Source organism: Centruroides vittatus, unplaced genomic scaffold, assembly GCF_030686945.1.
Source record: "Centruroides vittatus isolate TY-2023 unplaced genomic scaffold, ASM3068694v2 scaffold_435, whole genome shotgun sequence".
NCBI lineage: Eukaryota > Metazoa > Arthropoda > Arachnida > Scorpiones > Buthidae > Centruroides > Centruroides vittatus.
The window spans coordinates 6360774-6383693 of record NW_027122708.1 but is presented as its reverse complement, the minus strand read 5'-3'; the positions used below and the strand labels follow the sequence as shown (position 1 = coordinate 6383693).

The following is a 22920-nucleotide window of genomic DNA, read 5'->3' as shown; positions in this document are numbered from 1 at the left end:
TTTCGGACGGATTATCGATGGAAACCGAGGTATCACTGATATCTATCTATCGATACGATAATTTTCTCCTTGAAGGTTGGCAACCTTCACTCTGTAGTTTGAGTTTAGTATTGGCGTTGCCCGAATGACTCTGTCGTAATATTCTATAGAACGAAAAGAGAATAATCATTTCATTATAAGTAAATAAGAGCGATGGATGTCCTTCGTCCCGAATTAACGTGGATAGACGGTCGCTGCTATCGTAAAAATAACGTTCAGAATCGATTTAATAACGTCGAGGAGAGAAATGAAGATTATCTTGGTATGATTAAAGCGTTCATTTTAATTATTATTATGATTTTGTTAACGTTAGTGTATTGCGACTATAATCTATTGATTTAACTTGCGGATGAAATTAGATTGAATCAGTCTCTTGGACGAATAGACGAAAAAATAAAAAGTGATTCAATTTTAAAGCAGGTATGTAGAGGATTGTATAATTTTATTTGATAAAACTATAACAAGTGAAAATATATGTAAAGAAGCTAACAAGATAAATAATAACACAATTTGAAATGGAAACAGAAGCAAAAAATATAGTATAAACTATTTAGACATAACAATAACAGGACAAAAAATAGTTTAGAATATTCAAAGTACGTAAAGCCAATACGAGTATCAAAACTTGTAAATTATGATTCTAATACTCCAATAAATATGAAAAAGAACAAATCTACGTGAATAAAATTACAAAAGGAACTAAAAAAAATAGAAAAATAACAAATAGAGATAGAAAATATAGTAAAAATATTTTTATTGAATGAATATCCAAGAAAAAGTTACAAGAATGGTTAAGTGAAATAAGCAGTTAAAAAAAACAAAAAAAAATGAAGAATTATTACAAAGAAAAATGTGTGAAGTTTACATGCGTACTAAAAATTTTCAAAATGTATAAAACTGTTAATAAGAGAAAAATATAAATTTAATACCAGATCAAAATAATCAAATAAAGAAATATTTAAATTATAGGAATAAAAAAAAAGATATGACGGAAGAAGGTTTATTCATTCAAATGTAGTTGTCTAAATAATTAAACAGACGTAGAAGAAACAAAGAAAATTAGGAATAAGAATTAAAGAACGTATGAGATCGGTTTGGAAAAATTACGCAAATACGGTAGCACGTTGCTGCAATGAGAACGGATGTGAAATAAGAGAATTGGTTAAAAAAAATAAAGAAAAAAGTAATTTAACAGACAACTTTATGAACATATAAATAAATAAAAAATACAATAACATAAAGGAAAAATAAAATTAATGATGATAATGGAAAAGAAATACATCTGACATGGAATAATTATATTTATAGAGGGTGTCTTAATAATAAAAAGTACTATTTAAACATGACAACAGCAGACAAATAAGGAAGGGGGAAAAAGTATAGCCAAAGTCATAGGAGTAAAAGAAATATAGAAAAGAGAAAGGAGGGGAAAAGGAATAAAAAGCAAGAAATTTATAATTAATTAATTAAAAAATAAAATATTTTAAATAGGCCAAAAGTGAAAAAAAAAAAGAAACGAGCAATATATTTGGAGTTTTATTCTTCAGGAAAGGGAAAAAACTTAGAAGACTTATGCATAAGTTCAGAATAAGTTGTCTAAAGTATATTAAATATGTAATTATGGTTTAAGATTTTATAAGTTTAAAAATTTTTATTTTATAATTAAAACTTTATAGTATTTTAGAAATATACCTAATAAAACACCTACTGAGGGACAAAAAGGTGCAAACAAAAGTTTATTCATTTGAATCGAGACTGATTCAATCTCTAATTTCATCTGCAAGTTAAATCAGTATAAGTCCTGTTAATAGAGTATAGTCACAATAGACTAATATTAATAAAATAATATTTTAAGGACTAGAAGCATTAATTCATTTTTTATTATTATTTTGCAAATGCTTATAGAGAGTATTAATTAAAATATGTAATATATTCAGATGCAGATATAGGATATGATGATAATTGTTACGACGATTATGAAGATAATATCGACGAATTGTCATCTGGAAAATTTCAGGGATGTGTTAGTGTTCCGAGTGCATTCTTCAGGTAAATCATAAAATGAAATTGTAAACATACTTATATTCAACTTTCAGTTTTATCTTTTAATATCTTGCTACATTTTTATTTTAAACTCTGCCCTGTGAGCACTAAGAGGATCTTTTTAGCAAGCCCAGTACTGGTTGATCAGATTTGGTATGGGATGGCCTATTGGTGGACCAGAATCTTTCAGGAGATAGTTCATCTGGATCATCTGAAAGATTCCTGGGTTTTTTTGACTCATCCATATTTGATCCCTGGTTCTGAGAGCAGTCACCCTAACTGCTCAGTCATCTCGCCTCTTGTTAGGGTTGTATGTCATCTGTACACGGATAAAGCTATGAAAGGAATTTATGAGTGACTTTTCAAAAATTGCTTTTTACAACATTGAATGATTTATCTATATATATAAAAATGAATGTATGTCTGTGTGTGTGTGTGTGTGTGTGTGTGTGTGTGTTTGTCCTTCATGCATTACCATACCATTTATCCGATTGCCATGAAACTTTGGGAAGTTGTTTAATACATTCCCGCGAAGGTTTGTGGCATATGTGAAGACCACCATTTCCCCCCTTTCAAAAATATATTTATATATGGATTAAGGCTTTTATGTCCAACAGATGGCGCTAACTTCCAATGACCTAAGTTTGCTTCTCTGTGAGGCATTGTTTTTCTGTGAGAACAGACTAAACCAGATCATTTTCTATCTATCTATATAAATAAAATATAACGTTCGTTTGTTCCTACCGATTCCTTTGAAATTTTGACACCACGTTGCATTCGAATACGCACGTGTTTTTATATAATATACATGTCGAAATTCCCCCACTGGGGGGAGAGGGACAGGATTAAGGCTTACTGTGAAGAACTCGGCTTCTATTTATACTATTTTGCATGCGTTTTTTGCGTTTTTAATTGCGTTTTAATAGGTTACGTCAACAGAATATATACTAAAAAGAGATTTTTCGATATTTCCTTGCGGGGGAGAGGGACAGGATTAAGGCTTACTGTGAAGAACTCGGCTTTTATTATACTATTTTAGACGCGCGTTTGATTGCGTTTTAATAGGGTACGTCAAGAGAATGTACACTAAGAAGGGATTTTTTGAAATTTCCCTCACGGGGGAAGTGTTATCTATATATATAAAAACGAATATGTCTGTCTGTCTGTCTGTCCTTCATGCATTACTACACCATTTATCCGATTGCCATGAAACTTTGGGAAGTTGTTTAATACACTCCCACAAAGGTTTCTGGCATATGTGAAGACCAACATTTTCCCCTCTTCCAAAAATATCTTTATATATGTATTTGTGAACTGTTATTTGTAATAATTTTTGTTTAATCACTTTATTTTTGCTAATTATGTATTCACTTGACCTTTGTTAAAACCTTAACTGTATCTTAAACAACAATCGAAGTTGTATGAGGAAATTTGCCTATTTTACCGATCTTGGTACTCCCGCTTCCAAATTTTAATATCAACTTAAAATGGTTTAAAGAGACAAATTAGAGTAGAAACGGTTTATTATCCAACTATCAGAAAACTGACAACATGCAAGGGAAAACAGAAAGGAGCAATTAAGTAATTAAATTAATTTGTAAAGGATTAAAAATATAAAAGTGGAAACATCGTACCCCCCCTTCCACGGCACCGAGTGTCACTTCTACAATGTTTACACATTAAACGAAGAACTTAGTCAAAGCAATCAATGAATAATGATGAGAGCTGTCACAAAACAAAGATGAGTCACATCAACAAGATTATGACTCTATAAAAGTTAGATGTCATTATCAAACAACAAAATAAAACAATCATCTCAGCTACGATGACGAAACCGCCAATAAATCATCACCCGATGACGACACTACCATATAAATCATCGTCTGATGACAAACTTTCTCATGCTAGAAGTTTTTAAAAAGGGAGCTCCAACCCGATCATAGAGTCAGATAGAAAGTCAGAGACAAGACTCAAGAGGTCTCAGGGTCAGAAAGAAAAATTCAGACAAGAGAGTAGACCAGAAGCAGTAGTGAAAAGTAGTGAGAAGCAGTGAGAGAGAGACATTTAATAGTAAGTTGAATCGATTTAAAAAATTGAATAATTCTTCGAATAAATTCGAAATTGAATAATTTTTTCGAATACTGATTTTTCCCATTTTTCTCAGCGAATTTGCAAGCATCGCCGACAGTTATGCCCCCCAAACGTCAATCAATTGGTCGATCTACATCTCAAGCACGAAAGAAAAAGGCATTACGAGCTTCAGAAACAGACGAGGAACAGAAAGCAAGATTACAAGCCGTTCGAGTACACACTGCTCAAGCCCGTTCTTCTCAAACGAACGAGCAACGAGAATGGAGATTGAAAACCAATCGAGTACACACTGCTCAAGCCCGTTCTTCTCAAACGAACGAGCAACGAGAATGGAGATTGAAAACCAATCGAGTACACACTGCTCAAGCCCGTTCTTCTCAAACGAACGAGCAACGAGAATCGAGATTGGAAACCAATCGAATACACACTGCTCAAGCCCGTTCTTCTCAAACGAACGATCAACGAGAATGGAGATTGAAAACCAATCGAGTACACACTGCTCAAGCCCGTTCTTCTCAAACGAACGAGCAACGAGAATCGAGATTGAAAACCAATCGAATACACACTGCTCAAGCCCGTTCTTCTCAAACGAACGAGCAACGAGAATGGAGATTGAAAACCAATCGAGTACACACTGCTCAAGCCCGTTCTTCTCAAACGAACAAGCAACGAGAATCGAGATTGGAAACCGATCGAGTACGCACTGCTCAAGCCCGCTCGAAGGAAACAATTGACCAACGGGGAGCAAGACTAGGAATGAATCGAGAACGCAATGTTCAATCCAGATGGACACTCCACGCTGATTTGAATCTTGCTGCGTTTAATTACGATGCTGATTATGATTACAGTCTTCATCGAAGTGTCGTTATTGAAAAAATGGACAAATTATGCAAATTTTGCCATGCTTTGAAATTCAAAAATGAAACTCCAGGAATGTGCTGCGCAGGTGGAAAAGTGAAATTGCCAGAATTGCATTTACCACCCGAACCATTATCAACGTTGGTATCAGGTGACACAAGCCAGTCGAAACATTTCTTGGCAAACATACGCAAGTACAATTCATGTTTCCAAATGACATCGTTTGGTGCAACAGAAATCATACGTGACAATTACATGCCAACGTTCAAAGTGCAAGGGCAAATTTATCATCGTACTGGATCACTTCTACCACTGCCGGATGCAGATCACAAATTTCTCCAAATTTATTTCATGGGAGCCACTGATGAACAAGTTGATCAACGTTGTCGATTCAATACCGGCACTAATCGAGAAATTGTTGCTGCATTACAAAATTTATTCGATGAACATAACGAATTAGTTCGACTGTTCAGGACGGCCCTCGAGCGAATGCCAGCTGATGATTATGTAGTTGTCATTAGAGCTGACAAAACACCAGCCGGCCAACACGAAAGACAATACAATGCACCAACAATTAATGAAGTGGCGATCGTCATAGTTGGCGAAGAATTTAACTCACGTGATATAGTTCTTCATCGCAGAGATGGTAATGTTCAGCGAGTCTCCGAAACTCATCGCTCATACGATGCATTGCAATATCCAATTTTATTCTGGCAAGGAGAAGATGGATATCATTTCAATATCAAAATGAGAAATCCACAAACAGATAGGGAGACCAATAAGAAAGTCAGTGCCATGAATTACTATTCTTATCGATTGATGATTCGTGAGAACACAGACAATCACATTTTGAAATGTCGGAAATTATTCCATCAATATGTTGTCGATATGTATGCAAAAATCGAGACTGAACGACTTCTTTTCATTCGACTGAATCAAACCAAGCTGCGCTCTGAAGAATATGTTCATTTACGCGATGCAATTGCTACTGATGGCAATCTCAACGAACTGGGAAAAATGGTCATACTGCCAGCTACATTCACAGGAAGCCCACGGCACATGCATGAATACGCACAAGATGCAATGACTTATGTTCGCGCATACGGCCGTCCAGATTTATTCGTAACATTCACATGCAACCCTACGTGGGAAGAAATTAAAGATCTTCTGTTGCCTGGACAATCGTCTTCGGATCGCCATGACATCATTGCACGTGTGTTCAAACAAAAGTTGAAATCTATGACGGATTTCATTGTCAAACATCATGTTTTTGGAGAGACACGCTGTTGGATGTATTCCATTGAATGGCAGAAAAGAGGATTACCTCATGCACACATTTTGATTTGGCTGATCGACAAAATTACACCAGACAAAATTGATGAAGTCATCTCAGCAGAAATACCAGATGTCAACATTGATCCAGGCTTATTCGAAGTCGTTACCAACAACATGATTCATGGTCCATGCGGCGCGATCAACAACAATTCTCCGTGCATGAAGGATGGAAAATGCACGAAACGCTATCCACGAGACTTACACGCCGAAACTATCACTGGAAATGATGGATATCCACAATATCGTCGACGATCAACTGAAGATGGTGGCAAATTCATCACTCTAAAAGTACGCAACAATGACATTGAAGTCGATAATCGTTGGGTTGTGCCGTATTCACCATTACTCTCAAAGACTTTCAAAGCACACATCAATGTCGAGTATTGTAATTCAGTGAAATCGATCAAATATATTTGCAAATATGTCAACAAAGGAAGTGATATGGCAGTTTTTGGAGTGGGAAATGCATCTGCACCAATCAATGAAATCGATCAATATGAATTGGGACGCTACATTAGTAGCAATGAAGCAGTTTGGCGTATTTTCTCCTTTCCAATTCATGAACGTCATCCAACAGTTGTTCATTTGGCAGTACATCTTGAAAATGGACAGCGTGTGTATTTTACAACGGAAAATGTACATGCAAGAGCATTATCGCCACCGAAAACAATGTTAACTGCGTTCTTCTCATTGTGCACGGATGATTTGTTCGCAAAAACGCTACTTTACTCAGAAGTGCCAAAATACTACACATGGAATGCATCAGCGAAAAAGTTTCAACGTCGTAAACAGGGCAAACCAGTTGAAGGACATACGAATTTATATTCGTCCGACGCGTTAGGCCGTCTGTATACAGTTCATCCAAACAATCAAGAATGTTTTTACTTGCGATTACTGTTAGTTAACGTACGTGGACCGAAATCCTTCCAAGAACTGAGAACAGTAAATGGTGAAGTATGTGCGACCTATCGAGAGGCTTGCCAAGAATTAAATCTTCTTGAAAACGATGCACATTGGGACACAACACTCGCTGATGCATCGAACACTGCTCAACCACAGCAAATACGCACGTTATTTGCGATAATATTGACAACGTGTTTCCCATCCAATCCGAAAGATCTTTGGGAAAAATACAAAGATTGCATGAGTGAAGACATCCTACATCGTTTGCGAGCAACGAATCAGAATCCGGACATGCAATTTACACCACATGTGTATAATGAGGCGTTGGTTTCGATCGAGGATAAATGTTTGGCAATCGCTAACAAGGGATTGGGGCAGTTGGGAATGTGTGCACCGAATCGATCTGTAAATGACGCTTATGATCGTGATTTGCAACGTGAAACACACTTCGATGTCGATGATTTGGGTACATTTGTTGAAACGAATCTCCCAAAGTTGGTTTCAGAACAACGTGTTGTATATGACACAATAATGCAAGCAATTACATATCAAAGGGGCGGATTGTACTTCATAGATGCGCCCGGAGGTACAGGTAAAACTTTTCTCATTTCACTAATTTTGGCAACCGTTCGATCACAGAATAAAATTGCACTGGCAATTGCATCATCTGGAATTGCGGCAACACTATTGGATGGTGGTCGAACAGCGCATTCAGCACTGAAATTGCCATTGAATTTGCAAACCACTGAGACGCCAACATGCAATATCACCAAAAATTCCGGAATGGGCAAAGTTCTCCAAATATGTAAACTTATCATATGGGACGAATGCACAATGGCTCACAAAAAAGCATTGGAAGCGCTTGATCGTACACTGAAAGATTTGAGGGGAAATGACCAGCCCTTCGGGGGAGCACTCATTTTATTGTCTGGTGATTTTCGACAAACTCTGCCAGTTATACCACGTTCAACACCCGCCGATGAACTTAATGCATGCCTCAAATCATCTGTTCTATGGCGACATGTAAAGAAATTGACTTTGAAAACCAATATGCGTGTTGAACTACAAAATGATGTATCCGCCGAACGTTTCGCAAAACAATTGCTGGATATTGGGAATGGGAAGATGGCAATAGACAGAACTACACAATGTATCACATTGCCAACAAACTTTTGTAAGATGACATCAACCAAAGACAAATTGATTCAAAAGGTTTTCCCAAATATCGCACGGAATTACAAAAATCATCAGTGGCTCAGTGCACGTGCTATATTAGCAGCTAAGAACAACGATGTCAATGACATCAACTTCAGCATTCAAAACAGAATACCAGGCGAAGCGACAACGTATAACTCCATCGACACTGTTATGAATCAAGACGAAGTTGTCAATTACCCAACAGAATTCTTGAATTCACTAGATTTGCCAGGAATGCCACCGCATATTTTAACATTGAAAATTGGTGTGCCTATCATTCTTCTTCGAAACATCAATCCACCACAACTTTGCAACGGTACAAGACTTTCGGTGAAAAAGATGATGAACAATGTCATCGAAGCTACAATTTTAAATGGGAAATTCAAGGGGAAAGATGTACTGTTGCCACGTATTCCAATGATCCCAACAGATATGCCATTTGAATTTAAACGTTTGCAGTTTCCGGTGCGAATCGCTTTTGCAATGACCATCAACAAAGCACAGGGACAATCGTTGCAAGTGTGTGGGCTAGATTTGGAGAATCCGTGCTTCTCACATGGACAACTGTATGTGGCCAGCTCACGCGTCGGAAAACCTTCTGATTTATTCGTGTACGCACCAGACAGAAAAACAAAAAATATCGTGTATCCACAAGCACTCCAATAAATAAATAGAATTGAAACGACACTTTAAAATGTTTTCCCGATGAAAATTAATAATAATAATAAGTTTCAGTAAAAATAATAAAATGTAAATTGAATTTTATCATAACGAGTTTGCTTGAATTTCCTTTCTTCTGAAATCGCAGCAACGCGCGACGGGTAAGCTAGTGAAAATTGATAAAAATTTAAAGTAGAAAAATTATTTACAATAGTATCCTAAAACAATATTTAAAATTAGCATTTTTTTCTTTACAACAGTGAATTAAAAATGTTTATGTGAAATGGAGTGTATTGCTAACATAAGATTATTTGCTGACATATATTTAGTGCATAAGGTTGGTGCTGCATGTTACAAAATTAAATTGTTTATGAAGTATCTATAATATAGAATTATAAGGTTTGTTTTAGATAATTGATGAGAGGAACTTAATAGGACAGTTTTAGATGTATTTGGCCAAACTGAAAGAAATAAACATAACTTTAAAGCAAAATATATTGCCACTGCTTCTGAACAATGGTATTTCTTGTATAAAGATGGCTTATAATCTTATTAGGGTGCCTATTGTGCACAATAAAATCTTGCTTATTTTTCCATACTTTAAATAATGCACAATACTAATATTTACTATTAATTTTTAAGACTGTGACGATCGGGATATTGTGAACTTTATCATTTATATGTACCTTTATAATCTTTTAACTATATTTTATACAAACTCTACATTTTATACAAAAACGGAACGAAATAGACCAAAAAAGGTTAGTTAAACGGGAAATCAACTGATAAATTCTGTTGATAAGAACAGTTTAAACTCGATTCCCACGAGTTGAGTTCCTTGTTAAGATGAGTCAAATTTCGGTGACACGACTACGTCACCAATAATTTTATTGGTCCAAGAAGATCATCTCTTCTGACGAAATCAAAGAAGGGCCTGCAAACTTCCTCCCCATATAAAAAGGGAGCACGATGAGTAAGACGGAGAAGTTGTTACTGACCGTGTGTTTGTGCGCTCAAAAGGATAGTTACCTGTCGCCGCCGATCCTCCCTCATCATCTATATTCAAGCCGAACTGTCATCGTTACACTTCCTATCTGAACAACTATTACCTGTTAGTGGACAGAGTCATTACCGACGATCTACTACAAGATCATCTATTCTTAGTCCGAACGCCTACAACGGTCTATAAGGATATCATCGATTATTACATCGACATCCGACTACATATCTTAAGGTATTTATCCTACACGCGAATATTTGTAAGCTCTCTCTCTCTCTCCTAATCCGCGTGGAATTTATGTTCGCGGATCGTGAGCCATGTACCTTATCACGTGTCTCTCTGTAAAGTAATCACTTGTATCTAATTAGTCCTATGGAAAAAATAAACGGGTATATTTTTATATATAAATCTCTGGGTGCGTTCTTTCCGTCATCCTCTCCACTCGCTTCATTCCGGGTCTAACCCATACGTAACCGCTCGCGCAATTGATTTTCTGTATCAATCTAAAGGATACAGTGGTGTCATCCTGACGTGGTATCAAAGAGATACCGGCCCTATGGTCACAACTACATGAAAATAATTACAAAATAGTTGTTTTATGTCATAAATTTTATCAGTCATATACTTAATAACTTGTATTAACAATATGTTTTTGCTATTTATGTTTCATCAGAACTTTAAAGAAAATCTTATACATTAGTTACATGTCATTGCAGAAATGAATGAGTGTTTGGATTAATTTATAGACTTTCCTAATAATGTGCATAATTTGGTTTACATTTTCTTTGTTGGGTCCTACTGATTCAATAAATATATATATAAACTTATTAATCAACATTTTTTGATTTTAAATTATTGAAATCTAATAATTTGGTCCAGATTTAGCTAAAATGTTGCCCAAAATAACTGTACTTAATGATCTGATTGTATAGCATATTTTAATTCTATATATGAAGTTTGCATTATTTAGAAAGATAAAATATTAAATAATTTATATATTTTCTCTAATTCTATGTAAAAAGAATAAATATATCTGCACTCTTAATTAAAATTTTATCTAACCAATCTTAATATGAATAAGGAGCATTTAACGTGATAAACATTGTAGATGATTCTTTAATTATCATATGATAATTTTGTGCTTCTTGCTTATGTTAATAGTCTTTAGGATTAAAATTTAAGATAATTTTTAAATCTTTAAGAAAATTTTAAAAAATATACAGTAAATTAAGTGCTTATGATAGAATAGATAAAGATTTTTTTCATTAATATTTAATAATCATATTTAAGAAGCATTGATGAAAATATTCGATTTTCCTTTTCAGTTATGTAATTGGTTCCAAAGGTAATACTAAGAAAAGAGTGGAAAGTGAAACAAGAACAAAACTTAATATACCTTTTCAAGGTCAAGCAGGAGATATTGGTAAAGTATTGTATATACTCAGTTAAAATAATAATTGTTTATTCAGTTCATTTAAGGATCGATTGTATCACTAAATATTAATAAGTTCTTGATAGTAATTAAGATAATAGAAATAAAAATATTTACATATTGTACAAGACAAAGTCTTTTCCTGCACAAAATATTTTATTTATCAAACATTTTTTACTAGGCAATCATCCTCAGGATTGAATGTGTAACTGATTGGAATATGGCATATAGAAAACAATTTTAAAAATTTTAAAAATTACAAAGCTTCAGAATTGATAAATAAAATAAATATACATCAAATAAAAACAAAAAGAAGTTAAAAATGTAACTATATTAAACAACCTGAAGCTCGAACCTTGGCAGGTTGCAGGTTCAAGTCCTGTCCCAGACCAGTTTTTTTTCCAGATGATTCTAAATTATTTAAATTAATATTATTAATTTAGATAAGAGATGGCATCTAATGTCTACCTCTAGTAGCAAATTACTTAATATTAATTATTAAAAATAGTGGATTTATAGCTCGAGTATGTAAGGCTATATATAGTGATCTTTTGGCTATATATCTAAAAATGTAACAAAAAATACAACAAATAAAAAAATAAAGCACAGATACACTATAAATGAGCAAAATTAGAATTAGACTTTGTGTCAATAGCCTTTTACTCGTCTAAAATGTATTTTCAAGCTGTGGACGACAGGCAACTAGCATCTTTGATGCATAAATTTTTAATACTGTGCTTGTACATTGTTATCTTGTTGGTAGTTTTTCTGATGGCTTGGTCTTTGGCCATTTGTAGAAATTTTGCATCTTTAAAGTGGAGAATATTTTCTGGAACCATGGAGTGATTGATAATGTTGTGCCTTTTGCTATATGCACATCATATTGATGTTCTTTAAGTTATATTGATGTTCTTTAAGTCATATTGATGTTCTTTAAGTTACAGGACATATAATTAATATATTTGCTATATCTGTTTTCATGCTGTATGATAAATGGTATTTTGTAAATAACATGGTCTTTATCATTTTGCAGTAGGCTATAAATGGTGCAATTGTACTTTATAGTAATTGTTTTGACTGTGATTTAATGGCTTTACAGAATGTTCTATCAAGCAATTTGTTCTATTGCCATGGATTGAGAGGAGCCTATTCTATTGCAGGCATATACAGTCAAACCTGTTTTTATGCGGTGGATAGGGACTGCATAAAAAAAACGCATTAATAAAATCGCACGAAACTTCACGAGTGGCTATAAAAAATAGTTTTTGCAACACAATTAAAAAAATATTTTTTTTTTATGCGGTCAATAGGGACTGCATAAAAAAAGTCTCACATAGAAAATAACTCAAAACTGTACAAAATAACTAGGAATTGCTTTTTTAAATGAAATCATGACGAGACTTGGCAGCTACTTGGAATCTCGCCAAACCTTTTGGAATCTGATTTAGAAAATACGTAAATAATACAGTACATTTACCTTCAATTTACGCTTTGAAATGAATCTTATCTTAATGGTCCAGGAATGTGAAAGCACTTTGAAGGTTTAATTAACGTAATTAAAACAGATGTAGAATTTATTGACAACAGATGTCAGCACTTGACTGCATCATCTCATCTATCATCTGTTTTACATATTTTTGTCCAGGTGGTGTTTTGTTGACTTAAAAAATAAATTATTTCATTTTTCGCATATTCATGAAATAATAATGCTATAATAAGTTCATTTATGCTATAATAAGTTTATTTAACTATAATAAGTCAACGTGAGACATGACAAAACGCATGAGACTAGTTGCTGACTGTACCGCACAAATAAAAAATCACACAAAAAAAACTGCACAAATAAAAAATCGCACAAAACCGCATAAAAACAGGTTTGACTGTATATCAATTAAACTTTTGATATGGCATTGGTTGAATCCATGTGGGGCTGCTATGCTTCTAATCCTGGCAAGCTCTTTCTGGGTGTCTCATATCATTGCAGTGGGTATGAGCCCTTGTGATGCCACTGTCTTGTACTTAGGTGGATTATTTGAGCAACTGGGGATATACAGATAGTGGGAAGTTGGTTTTCCATTTGACATCTCGATTTTTAAGCATGATGTCTAGGTCAGGAAAAGTACTTTAGTATTGCTAATCTGATCCAGCATATTATATGATATAAAAATGTTTATTTTTACTAAGATGATCCAGAAAGTAAGTACTGTTTGCCCTTATCTCCCGCGCATCTGCAGCACGAAGGTTGTGCATGTGTAGTTACATCCTTCAACTCCAGAACGAATTATCATAGCCATTTTGTTTTGACTACATTAACGTTTGAAGTCATTGTTTGTTGGTAATCATGTTTAAAACGATTGATTGACCCACCAGCTGTGAAATAAGAGCCATTATCAAGTTTTTGAATGCGAGAAATGTTTGACCGTGTGAAATTTATCATCAGATAAGTGAAACTTACGGAGAGAATTCCATGAGTGAAGATATAGTGCAAAAGTGGGTTAGGATGTTTAGCAAAGGAAGGGGAAATGTCCATGACGAGGAGTGCAGTGGACATCTGTCATTGATCACTGAAGAATTGGTGCACTGCATCAATGAACAAGTTTGTTCCAATAGGTGATTCACGTTTTCTGATTTGTTGATGCTTTTCCAAAACATTTCACAATCTTTATTACATGAAATTGTGACTGAACATTTGCACTACAAAAAATTGTGCGCGTGATGGGTACCGAAAACACTAAAGGACATTCAAAAACGGAAACACATGGGGGCAGCCTTGGAGTTTTTGCAGCATTATGCAACAGAAGGAAATGATTTTTGAGAAGGATTGTTACAGGTGATGAAACATGGATTTGTTACGAGACACCTGAAACAAAATGACAGTCACTGGAATGACGGCATACTGGTTCCCTGAAATCCAAGAAAGCAAAGCCACCTCTTCAAGAAAAATCATGTGCACTGTGTTTTGGGACTGTCAAAGAATTTTGTTAGTGGACTGGATGGAACGAGGCACAACAATCAATGCTACAGCTTACTGTGAGACACTGAAGAAGTTACGGTGCACCATACAGAACAAAAGGCGTGGACTGTTGACTTCTGGCATGGTGTTCATTCATGACAACGTGCGACCGCATACCGCATGTGTAACGATGACACTGCTTGATTCATTTTGCTGGGAACAATTCTGTCACCCTCCTTATAGTCCGGACCTAGCTCCATCTGACTTCCATTTGTTTTATAAATTACAAAGCTTCAGAATTGATAAATAAAATAAATATACATCAAATAAAAACAAAAAGAAGTTAAAAATGTAACTATATTAAACAACCTGAAGCTCGAACCTTGGCAGGTCGCAGGTTCAAGTCCTGTCCCAGACCAGTTTTTTTCTTCCAGATGATTCTAAATTATTTAAATTAATATTATTAATTTAGATAAGAGATGGCATCTAATGTCTACCTCTAGTAGCAAATTACTTAATATTAGGAGTTTTCTCCTAATATTAAGTAATTTGCTACTAGTAATTTCCAGGAGTTTTCTCCTCAAGAAATTTCTTGCTGGCCACCACTTTGCAAGTGATGATGAGATCAAGGTAAATGTTCAGAACTGGTTCAGGTTGCAGGTGGCCAAATTCTACGAAGTGGGTATGTTGCAATTAGTGCCAAGATATGACACATGCCTTAATTCGCATGGTGAATATGTCGAAAAGTAGTTTAAAGTATGTAGATTTTTCTGTAATAAAATACAAATGAAAACAAATTGCAAATTTTTTTTAATACCCAAACGGTACTTACTTTCTGGATGAGCTTAGTATATCAGACAATATCTGTCCACTAGCTTTAAAATCCTGTGATGTACTTATCAACCAACAGTCCATATATAACCATTTAGTAGACTAATGTATCTGATATTTAAAGGAATAAAAAGTTTTTAAACAGTATATTTTTAAAATGTATTTACAGTCAAACAGTTGTTATTTTCTGGATGATCTTTACAGATGTTTGCAAGTGGATTCTGCCAGTACAAGCAGAGCTAATTTAGCTTGATATAATTATTACTATTGTGATAATTTTTCAACCAACAGAGGATAATCTTATTAGTCATATGAAAGGCAAAATACACTTAAAACAAAGTAAATTAATCAATTAAACTGCAAAGAGATCAATGAAACTTTATCTTCTCAACAAATACATTTTTATTAAAGTAAATATTGGAAAAACACTGTTTTAAGTTTAGAATTTTCAATTTCTTTTTTGTTATGCCAAGATAGATTTTTGTACAGAAAATGAACTTTGCTTTAAAATTATTATTTGTATAATTATATTTATTAACAATTTTTTATTTTAATATTTTTTTTCAGTAATTACAGGAATGGATAAAAAAGGTGTTTCATCAGCTATGAGAAGAGTTTTGCTTTTAGTAGAAACTATTAGAAATAAAACTGCACCTACCCATTTTCTTTGTATTCCTTTAAACATTCAGCAATTGAAAGAAAATTTCATAAATTTTAAAGAAGATATTTTAAAGAAATATAGTAATGTAAGTATTATATTTTATTATGACAAAAAATAAATAATATATTCGATCTTATAAAATTTAATCTTTTCAGACAGAAGGTTTAGATGTGTCTCTATTTCAAAAACCAGAAAAACTTCATTTAACAATAGGAACATTAGTGTTAATGGATGAAAGAGAGAGAAAAATGGCAGCAAAATTTCTGGAGGAATGTCAGAAAGAAATAATTAAGTAAAAAGAATCTTTAAATTAACTAAAGCATTTTAGCTATGTTAAAACTAGTATCAATTGAGGAATAACCTCATATAAAATATACACATAATATATTACTTATAAGAAATAGTATAAGTATGTTTATAAGTAGTATGTCTGCAATAATGATTTATTAATATTACTGATTTTAAATATAAATTCAGAAATTCTAGTTACACAAGTTAAATTCTTTGTTTCTTGTTATTCAAATTTGGCATTGTACAGGTATACCTCGTCTTACGTCGGTTCCAGGAGAGGCGACGTAAGTCAAATTTACTTGTGTAGTTACGACGTAAGTCGTAGTTTTGACTTACGTCGTAACTAAACGCCAATAATGGAGGAAACGCCAATAATGAGCTTAAAGACCACTAAATAAGACGACAACACAGGAACACAGATGTTTTCATGTTTCGTTCTCTAGGATTTATGATGATTATATTAACATTTACTGTAAATATACATATTTTAATATGATTTTATGTGCTTTTAACGCTTTTCTAGTGATATTACGACTTCAATGTTTGTGGCGGACGGATTTAAAGTCGAATAAACTGATTTAAACTTGATTTTTATTTTTCCATATACTTTTTTGACAAACGACGTATAATCAGGAACGATGTAACTCGAGGTATACCTGTAGTTTGATTTATTGATAGAAATTAAAACTATGATACAATTTGAAGTATCCTTCTGAAAACTGAAATTAATTTTATATATAAATTAATATTTAGTGTTTTACTTAAATTGTGTAACTTTAAAATTGTTTTAAAAAAAAAATGAAAACATTTATTAAACTTTAAAGGATTAATTAAGATAACTCTATTTCATTTGTATGTTGTTACATATTATATAGATATTTTTTACAGATAAGGATATATCTGTATATATTCTTATTATAAAATTAACATATTTATTCATATTTAGGCCATTATTGAAAGAAAATCCACTTGACGTAAAAGTAGAAGGAATTGAATATATGAATGATGATCCAGGAGCTGTCGATGTATTATATGCGAAAGTCAGTTGTACAGATGGATCAAATAGGTATTATATGTTTATATTAAGAATTTCTTAAATGAATCAAATTTTATTTAAAACAGGGAAATTGCTGTGGCAATATTGGCATTTGTTCCATCTATTTAGAATTATTTTTCTATGCAATTAGACTATTTCATTTTTTATATGACTGATCTATAGCATAAAATCATTGTTGTTCTAGGGAATAAATTTTTGTTTGTCAGCAATGACAATTTTTAATCAGTTAGACAAAGCATTAGTGAAATTAAAAATTCATTAGTGAAATATTACATTTTATATTTCTCTTTAAGATGGTTATTACAGTTTGAAACTTTCCAGACAAATAGTAAAATAAAATTTTTAAAAAATCTGTTGGTATTAAAATATTTTTGAATCCTGATCTGATTTTTGAATATTTCTTTATTTTTTAATAAAAACAAAAAATGAAAATCGGGTATTAAGTAACAAACTAGTTTTATTATTATTTTTTACTGATTTATTTGTTATTGATAATGAAAATAACAGTACAGTAGAGCATCGTTTATCCGAAAACCGAAAGCGTTCCAGTCAGACTGTGTCATGCTGAATCGAACGTTTTTGATACTAGATTAACTTCCAAAATATAATTTTTTGTTTTTATATTTTTCAATATATTTATTTTGTTTGTACAACATAAAGAAATAATTTTTAACGATACAATAGCCACAATTATTATTTTTAAAAATTTACATTAGGCTTAACATCGACAAAAATTCAATGTGTAATGACACGCAACAGAGAAAAATTTCAACATGGGATAGGTTAATATATTTTTTGCACATAATCGGTTATCCGAAAAATCAGTTATTTGAACAACCCCAGTCCCAATTGATTCGGATAAACGATGTTCTAATGTATATTTTTATACCTTTCCTTAAAATGATAAAAATCTTCAATTTCATATGGTTTATAATACCCTACAGAATTTTCAGTTTGTAATTTTTAATCATAATTAAAATAATTTCAAATTCTTCTTTGTCAAATATCTAAAAATAATTTTATCATTTCATTTAACATTATTGTAGTTTGAAAAAATGTAATGCATTACTAATAATATTATTAAATATAATGCATAACAAATTATTAAGTATATGAGCACGTACAGAATGAATTACGGCACTGATATTTACATATAGTTTGTAGTAAATTCGTACTTGTTTCAATATGGATTGTATTATTTTTTGTTTCAGTTAAATAATAATAATAATCTTTAGGAATTGGTATGTAGGATTGTCCATAAATTAATAATGCTATTTTTATATTTTTCAACTACCATCTATAATATGCCATAATGTGTCACACATACTCATTTGTCATAATGTGTCACACATACTCATACTCAAAATCAATAATAGCAGAATGAAAGCATTTATTGAGCTGTGAGAGTTTTGAAGCATAGATCAGTAATTTTGATTTTAAAAAATATGTATAATTGTCTACATTTCAAATTTCAAACAGGATAATGTACTACATTTTGGATTTATAATCATATTTTAATGAATGCACATCTTAAGTTGGCCCCTCCTTAATTGTGCTAAGGAATAATACACAGCTCAGAATATTGAATGTTATATTATTTTATTAATTATGTAAAAAGCAATGGTTTTAATGCTTTTGTAAACATCTCTATTCTCTTCTAATAATTACCTGCATACCCACCCGTATCTGCATTACATAATTTATGGACAGTACCTATGTTTATAAAACAAAGAATAATTTAATGTTAATTACATTGATTGGTTGTGTGGGACTGTTACTAGGAATAAAATATTTTAACTAAAAAATTACTTTAAAAAATTAAGAGAGTAAATTTTAAAATGCAAAATAGAAAAGCACTATAATGGAATTGGATATGCTGCCATTATTATTGTCCAGAATAGAAATCCTTTTCATCTCAAATAATTATAAACATAAATTAAATATTTTCCTAATTACTTTTGTAACTACTCTCATAACATATGTAGATTACAACAAACTTTTAACTCAAAGTGTAGTGAAAGTACTTTAAATCTCTGATTAAATTTTGGAAGCAAGAGAGAAATAATGGTGGCATTTCCCATTTTTCTGGATTACAATGTTAGATGTTATGATTGGTAATATAGATCATGTGTCATAGATGAAATTCTGATTTTGACTGACTATGTGAAAAATTTTTTAATGCTTACTCTTATAGAAGATGACAAATACTCTTATAGACAAATAATTTTAATTTGCTGTCATTTTCTCATTGTCAATAAGTAAATATACTGTATTTCCACACAAGTAAGAGCATGCTCTTATATGTGACAATTGTTTACTTTTTGCATTTTTGAAACACACATCCTGTTTTGTTTATAAGAGCTTGCTCTTGTGCCAACTTTTTTAGCATATACTAGGTACTGCATTGCTGTTTCAATGTAAATTAAATGTAAAATTTGATACAGTAACTATTCAGGACATTTTTGTGATAACCATTAAAAATAAAAAGCCAAATTTAAAAAATGCTTCTGATATTATAAGTTTTTTAAGATACTTTGCAAAATACAGTGCTGTTTTTTCCCCATCTATAAGAGTATGCTTTTATATATGAGTGGAAATATGGTATAATTTTTTGTTACTATTATTATATATTGGTAATATGATACAGTAAACAGTTGGAAGCAAAATCAATAATAGCAGAATGAAAGCATTTATTGAGCTGTGAGAGTTTTGAAGCATAGATCAGTAATTTTGATTTTAAAAAATATGTATAATTGTCTACATTTCAAATTTCAAACAGGATAATGTACTACATTTTGGATTTATAATCATATTTTAATGAATCTGTTGATGAATTTTTTCACTAAAACGAAAAATGTTGAAAAATAACTTTAAATAATTTTTTTTCTAATTTTGATCAGGTAAGTTAGGAAGTCATAAATCATTACATTTTAACTATTACTTCAGCCCATTTTAATCTACATTATGTAAGTTTGTAGTTTTCAAATAATAATCAATGTTTTTAAAAAGTTTTGAATTCATATAATGATGCAAAAATAAATCTAATTAAACTATACAAGTACAGTTTGTGCATGTCTATGTCTATATAATATAAAGATGTATAGAAATTATATGCCACTATAATTATAGAAATTAGTTAAATCACTATATTATGATCATGCAGTACAAAGATTAAAATCTCACTGTTTTCAATTTAAATTTATGATCTACTGTATAAAAATTTTTTTTAAATTATCATCATTAATACTATAATCTGAAAAGTTTTGAATGGTACAGGGATACTTCTCATATATTTTTTTATTAGTTTATTTTGCTTATTAAACCTTGTTAAGTTTTTTCTTTATTGAATATTTTAAAATGCTTTGAAATATTTGAGTTATATTAATATATATAAATGTTTGAAATATAAAAAGAGCATATATATCAATAAATACTATCATATTAGAACTTTCTTGTGTAGGGTTTATATTTTCCATATATTTATACTTGAGATATTTATAAAACACCATACAGTGAAACTTCACTTAACGAGCACCTCGCATAATGAGAATAACAAATTGTAAAAAAATGACTCACTTAATGAGTGACGTTTCACATAATGAGTGACTAGGAGTCCTGGATTGTGCACTTGCTCCATCAGTCTGTGTTTAGCACTTGTTCTGCTAATTTTAGCACATTTTTCCAAACTTGTGTTCACACATATTTCAGAACATCAACAACCATTGCCCATTATATAATAAACACACCAAATGATATGCCAAATTCTTGGGCTATGTAAAGGCTATAATTAAATATTAGAAATTATTGTATTTTGATTTTTTTTGTTTTCTGCAAATTGAATTCACATTCCAGGTTGGTTCATTCCATGCTAGAAGAAAAGATGAAGATGATTCATGCTCCTTAACAACATATATTGTATAATTTTCTTTGAATAAACGTTATACATAAAATATTGGAGTATTTTTTTCAGCATGGAACGCATTATCGTATTTTACATTAATTTATATGGAAAAAACTGTTTCACTTAACGAGTGTTTTGCATTACGAGTAAGATTCTGGAATGAATTATACTTGTTAAGTGAGATTCCACTGTACATTATAAATATTCTTACTTTAATATTTCATTTTTAGAATTTTGTTGTTTTATTTATTCATTCATTTATTTATTTATTTTTTGTATAAGATACTGAAGGAAATTGCATCATATAGATAGGCAATATTTAAAAATTAAATATTTTAATGACATGGATAATTTAAAGATAATCATTTTGATGAAATTATGGATGGCACTTTGAGGATGAAATTGTCTTTTTTCATCTATAATTTCATCTGTCTTTTTCATTAAGTCTACATAAATTTTATTTTCATTTATTAAACATGTAATCTATAGGAAAATGATCTTGGTTTTCACAATAATTTAATATTCTTCAATGTACATTTTTATTTTTATTTGAAACACCTGTCATTACTGTTTGAGTGATTTTATTATTGAGCTATTGATATATTCCAGAAATATCTGAGATGTATTTATAAGATTTTTTCCATTATATTTATATATAAATCTTAAAACGAATATATATCTTTATTTTGAAATAATGTATCTTAATTATGAATATAGCAATTATTCAACTTTAAGAATTTTGAAATTATATTAATTAAATTTTCATGTCTACAGGCTTCAAATATTAGCTCAGAAATTAATGGAGAAGTTTGTAGCATCAGGATTTATGCCTAAACAATATGATAAAGTTAAGCTTCATATAACTTTGATAAATACATTATTTCGTACAAGTGAATTCGATTACGAAAAGTCAAGTGGGAGGAATAGAAAACCCAGAGAAACATTTAATGCTAAACAAATATTAAAGGTGAGAATTGCATAATTAGTTTAGTATAAATTTTATTAAAAATATTAATAAATAAATAATAAAAATGATGAGAGTAACTTCATTTATTGTTATTTGGATTACAGGAATATGAAAATTACAAATTTGCTACATTAAGAATAAATTCTATTCATATATCTGTACTGCATTCTACTAGTGAGGATGGTTTTTATACTTGTTCGTCAAGCATAAGCTTAGAATGATATAAATAAGAATGTGTATGTGTTGATATATATAATTTATTAAACAAAGAATTATGTTTTTATGAAAGATTTTTTCACATGAAATTTATAACAATTGTGTGTAAATAACTGTATTGTTAATTTGATAAGTCATTTTAATAAAGTTTATTTTTATTGTAAATAATGTGTATTTATCAAATATTTTGTGGACTTTAATGTAAAAATGAATAACATACTTTGTATTTACTGATTTTAACAATAACCTCAACTACTGTTCAAAGATTTCTGAAAACAGTAACAATGTAAAATATTAATTTTACTGAAATCTATGATAGGTATATCATATTTATTTATTTAACAAATTTTAATAGACATTTAAATACAGGTATACCTCGTCTTACGTCGGTAATTGGTTCCAGGAGAGGCGACGTAAGTCGAATTTACTTGTGTAGTTACGACGTAAGTTGTAGTTTCGACTTACGTCGTAACTAAACGCCAATA

At 31.4% G+C, this 22920-nt stretch overlaps 1 protein-coding gene across 1 annotated transcript; it reads left to right on the top strand.

Annotated features, from left to right (window-relative positions):
• The first annotated feature begins 133 nt into the window (after nt 1-133).
• Nucleotides 134-22603, top strand: LOC136989077 (activating signal cointegrator 1 complex subunit 1-like). The gene is made up of 8 exons (XM_067287168.1): nt 134-301; nt 1977-2088; nt 11452-11549; nt 15910-16088; nt 16159-16295; nt 17241-17360; nt 22027-22219; nt 22324-22603. The coding sequence occupies exons 1-8, from the start codon at nt 193-195 to the stop codon at nt 22438-22440; spliced, it is 1065 nt and encodes a 354-aa protein (XP_067143269.1). The 5' UTR covers nt 134-192; the 3' UTR covers nt 22441-22603.
• Nucleotides 22604-22920: the final 317 nt, after the last annotated feature.

Coding starts and splice junctions, on each gene's coding strand:
- LOC136989077 (XM_067287168.1), top strand. CDS start 193: ATGGATGTCCTTCGTCCCGAATTAACGTGGATAGACGGTCGCTGCTAT. Junction 302..1,976: donor GAGAAATGAAGATTATCTTG/GTATGATTAAAG, acceptor TAATATATTCAG/ATGCAGATATAGGATATGAT. Junction 16,089..16,158: donor TTTTAAAGAAATATAGTAAT/GTAAGTATTATA, acceptor TAATCTTTTCAG/ACAGAAGGTTTAGATGTGTC.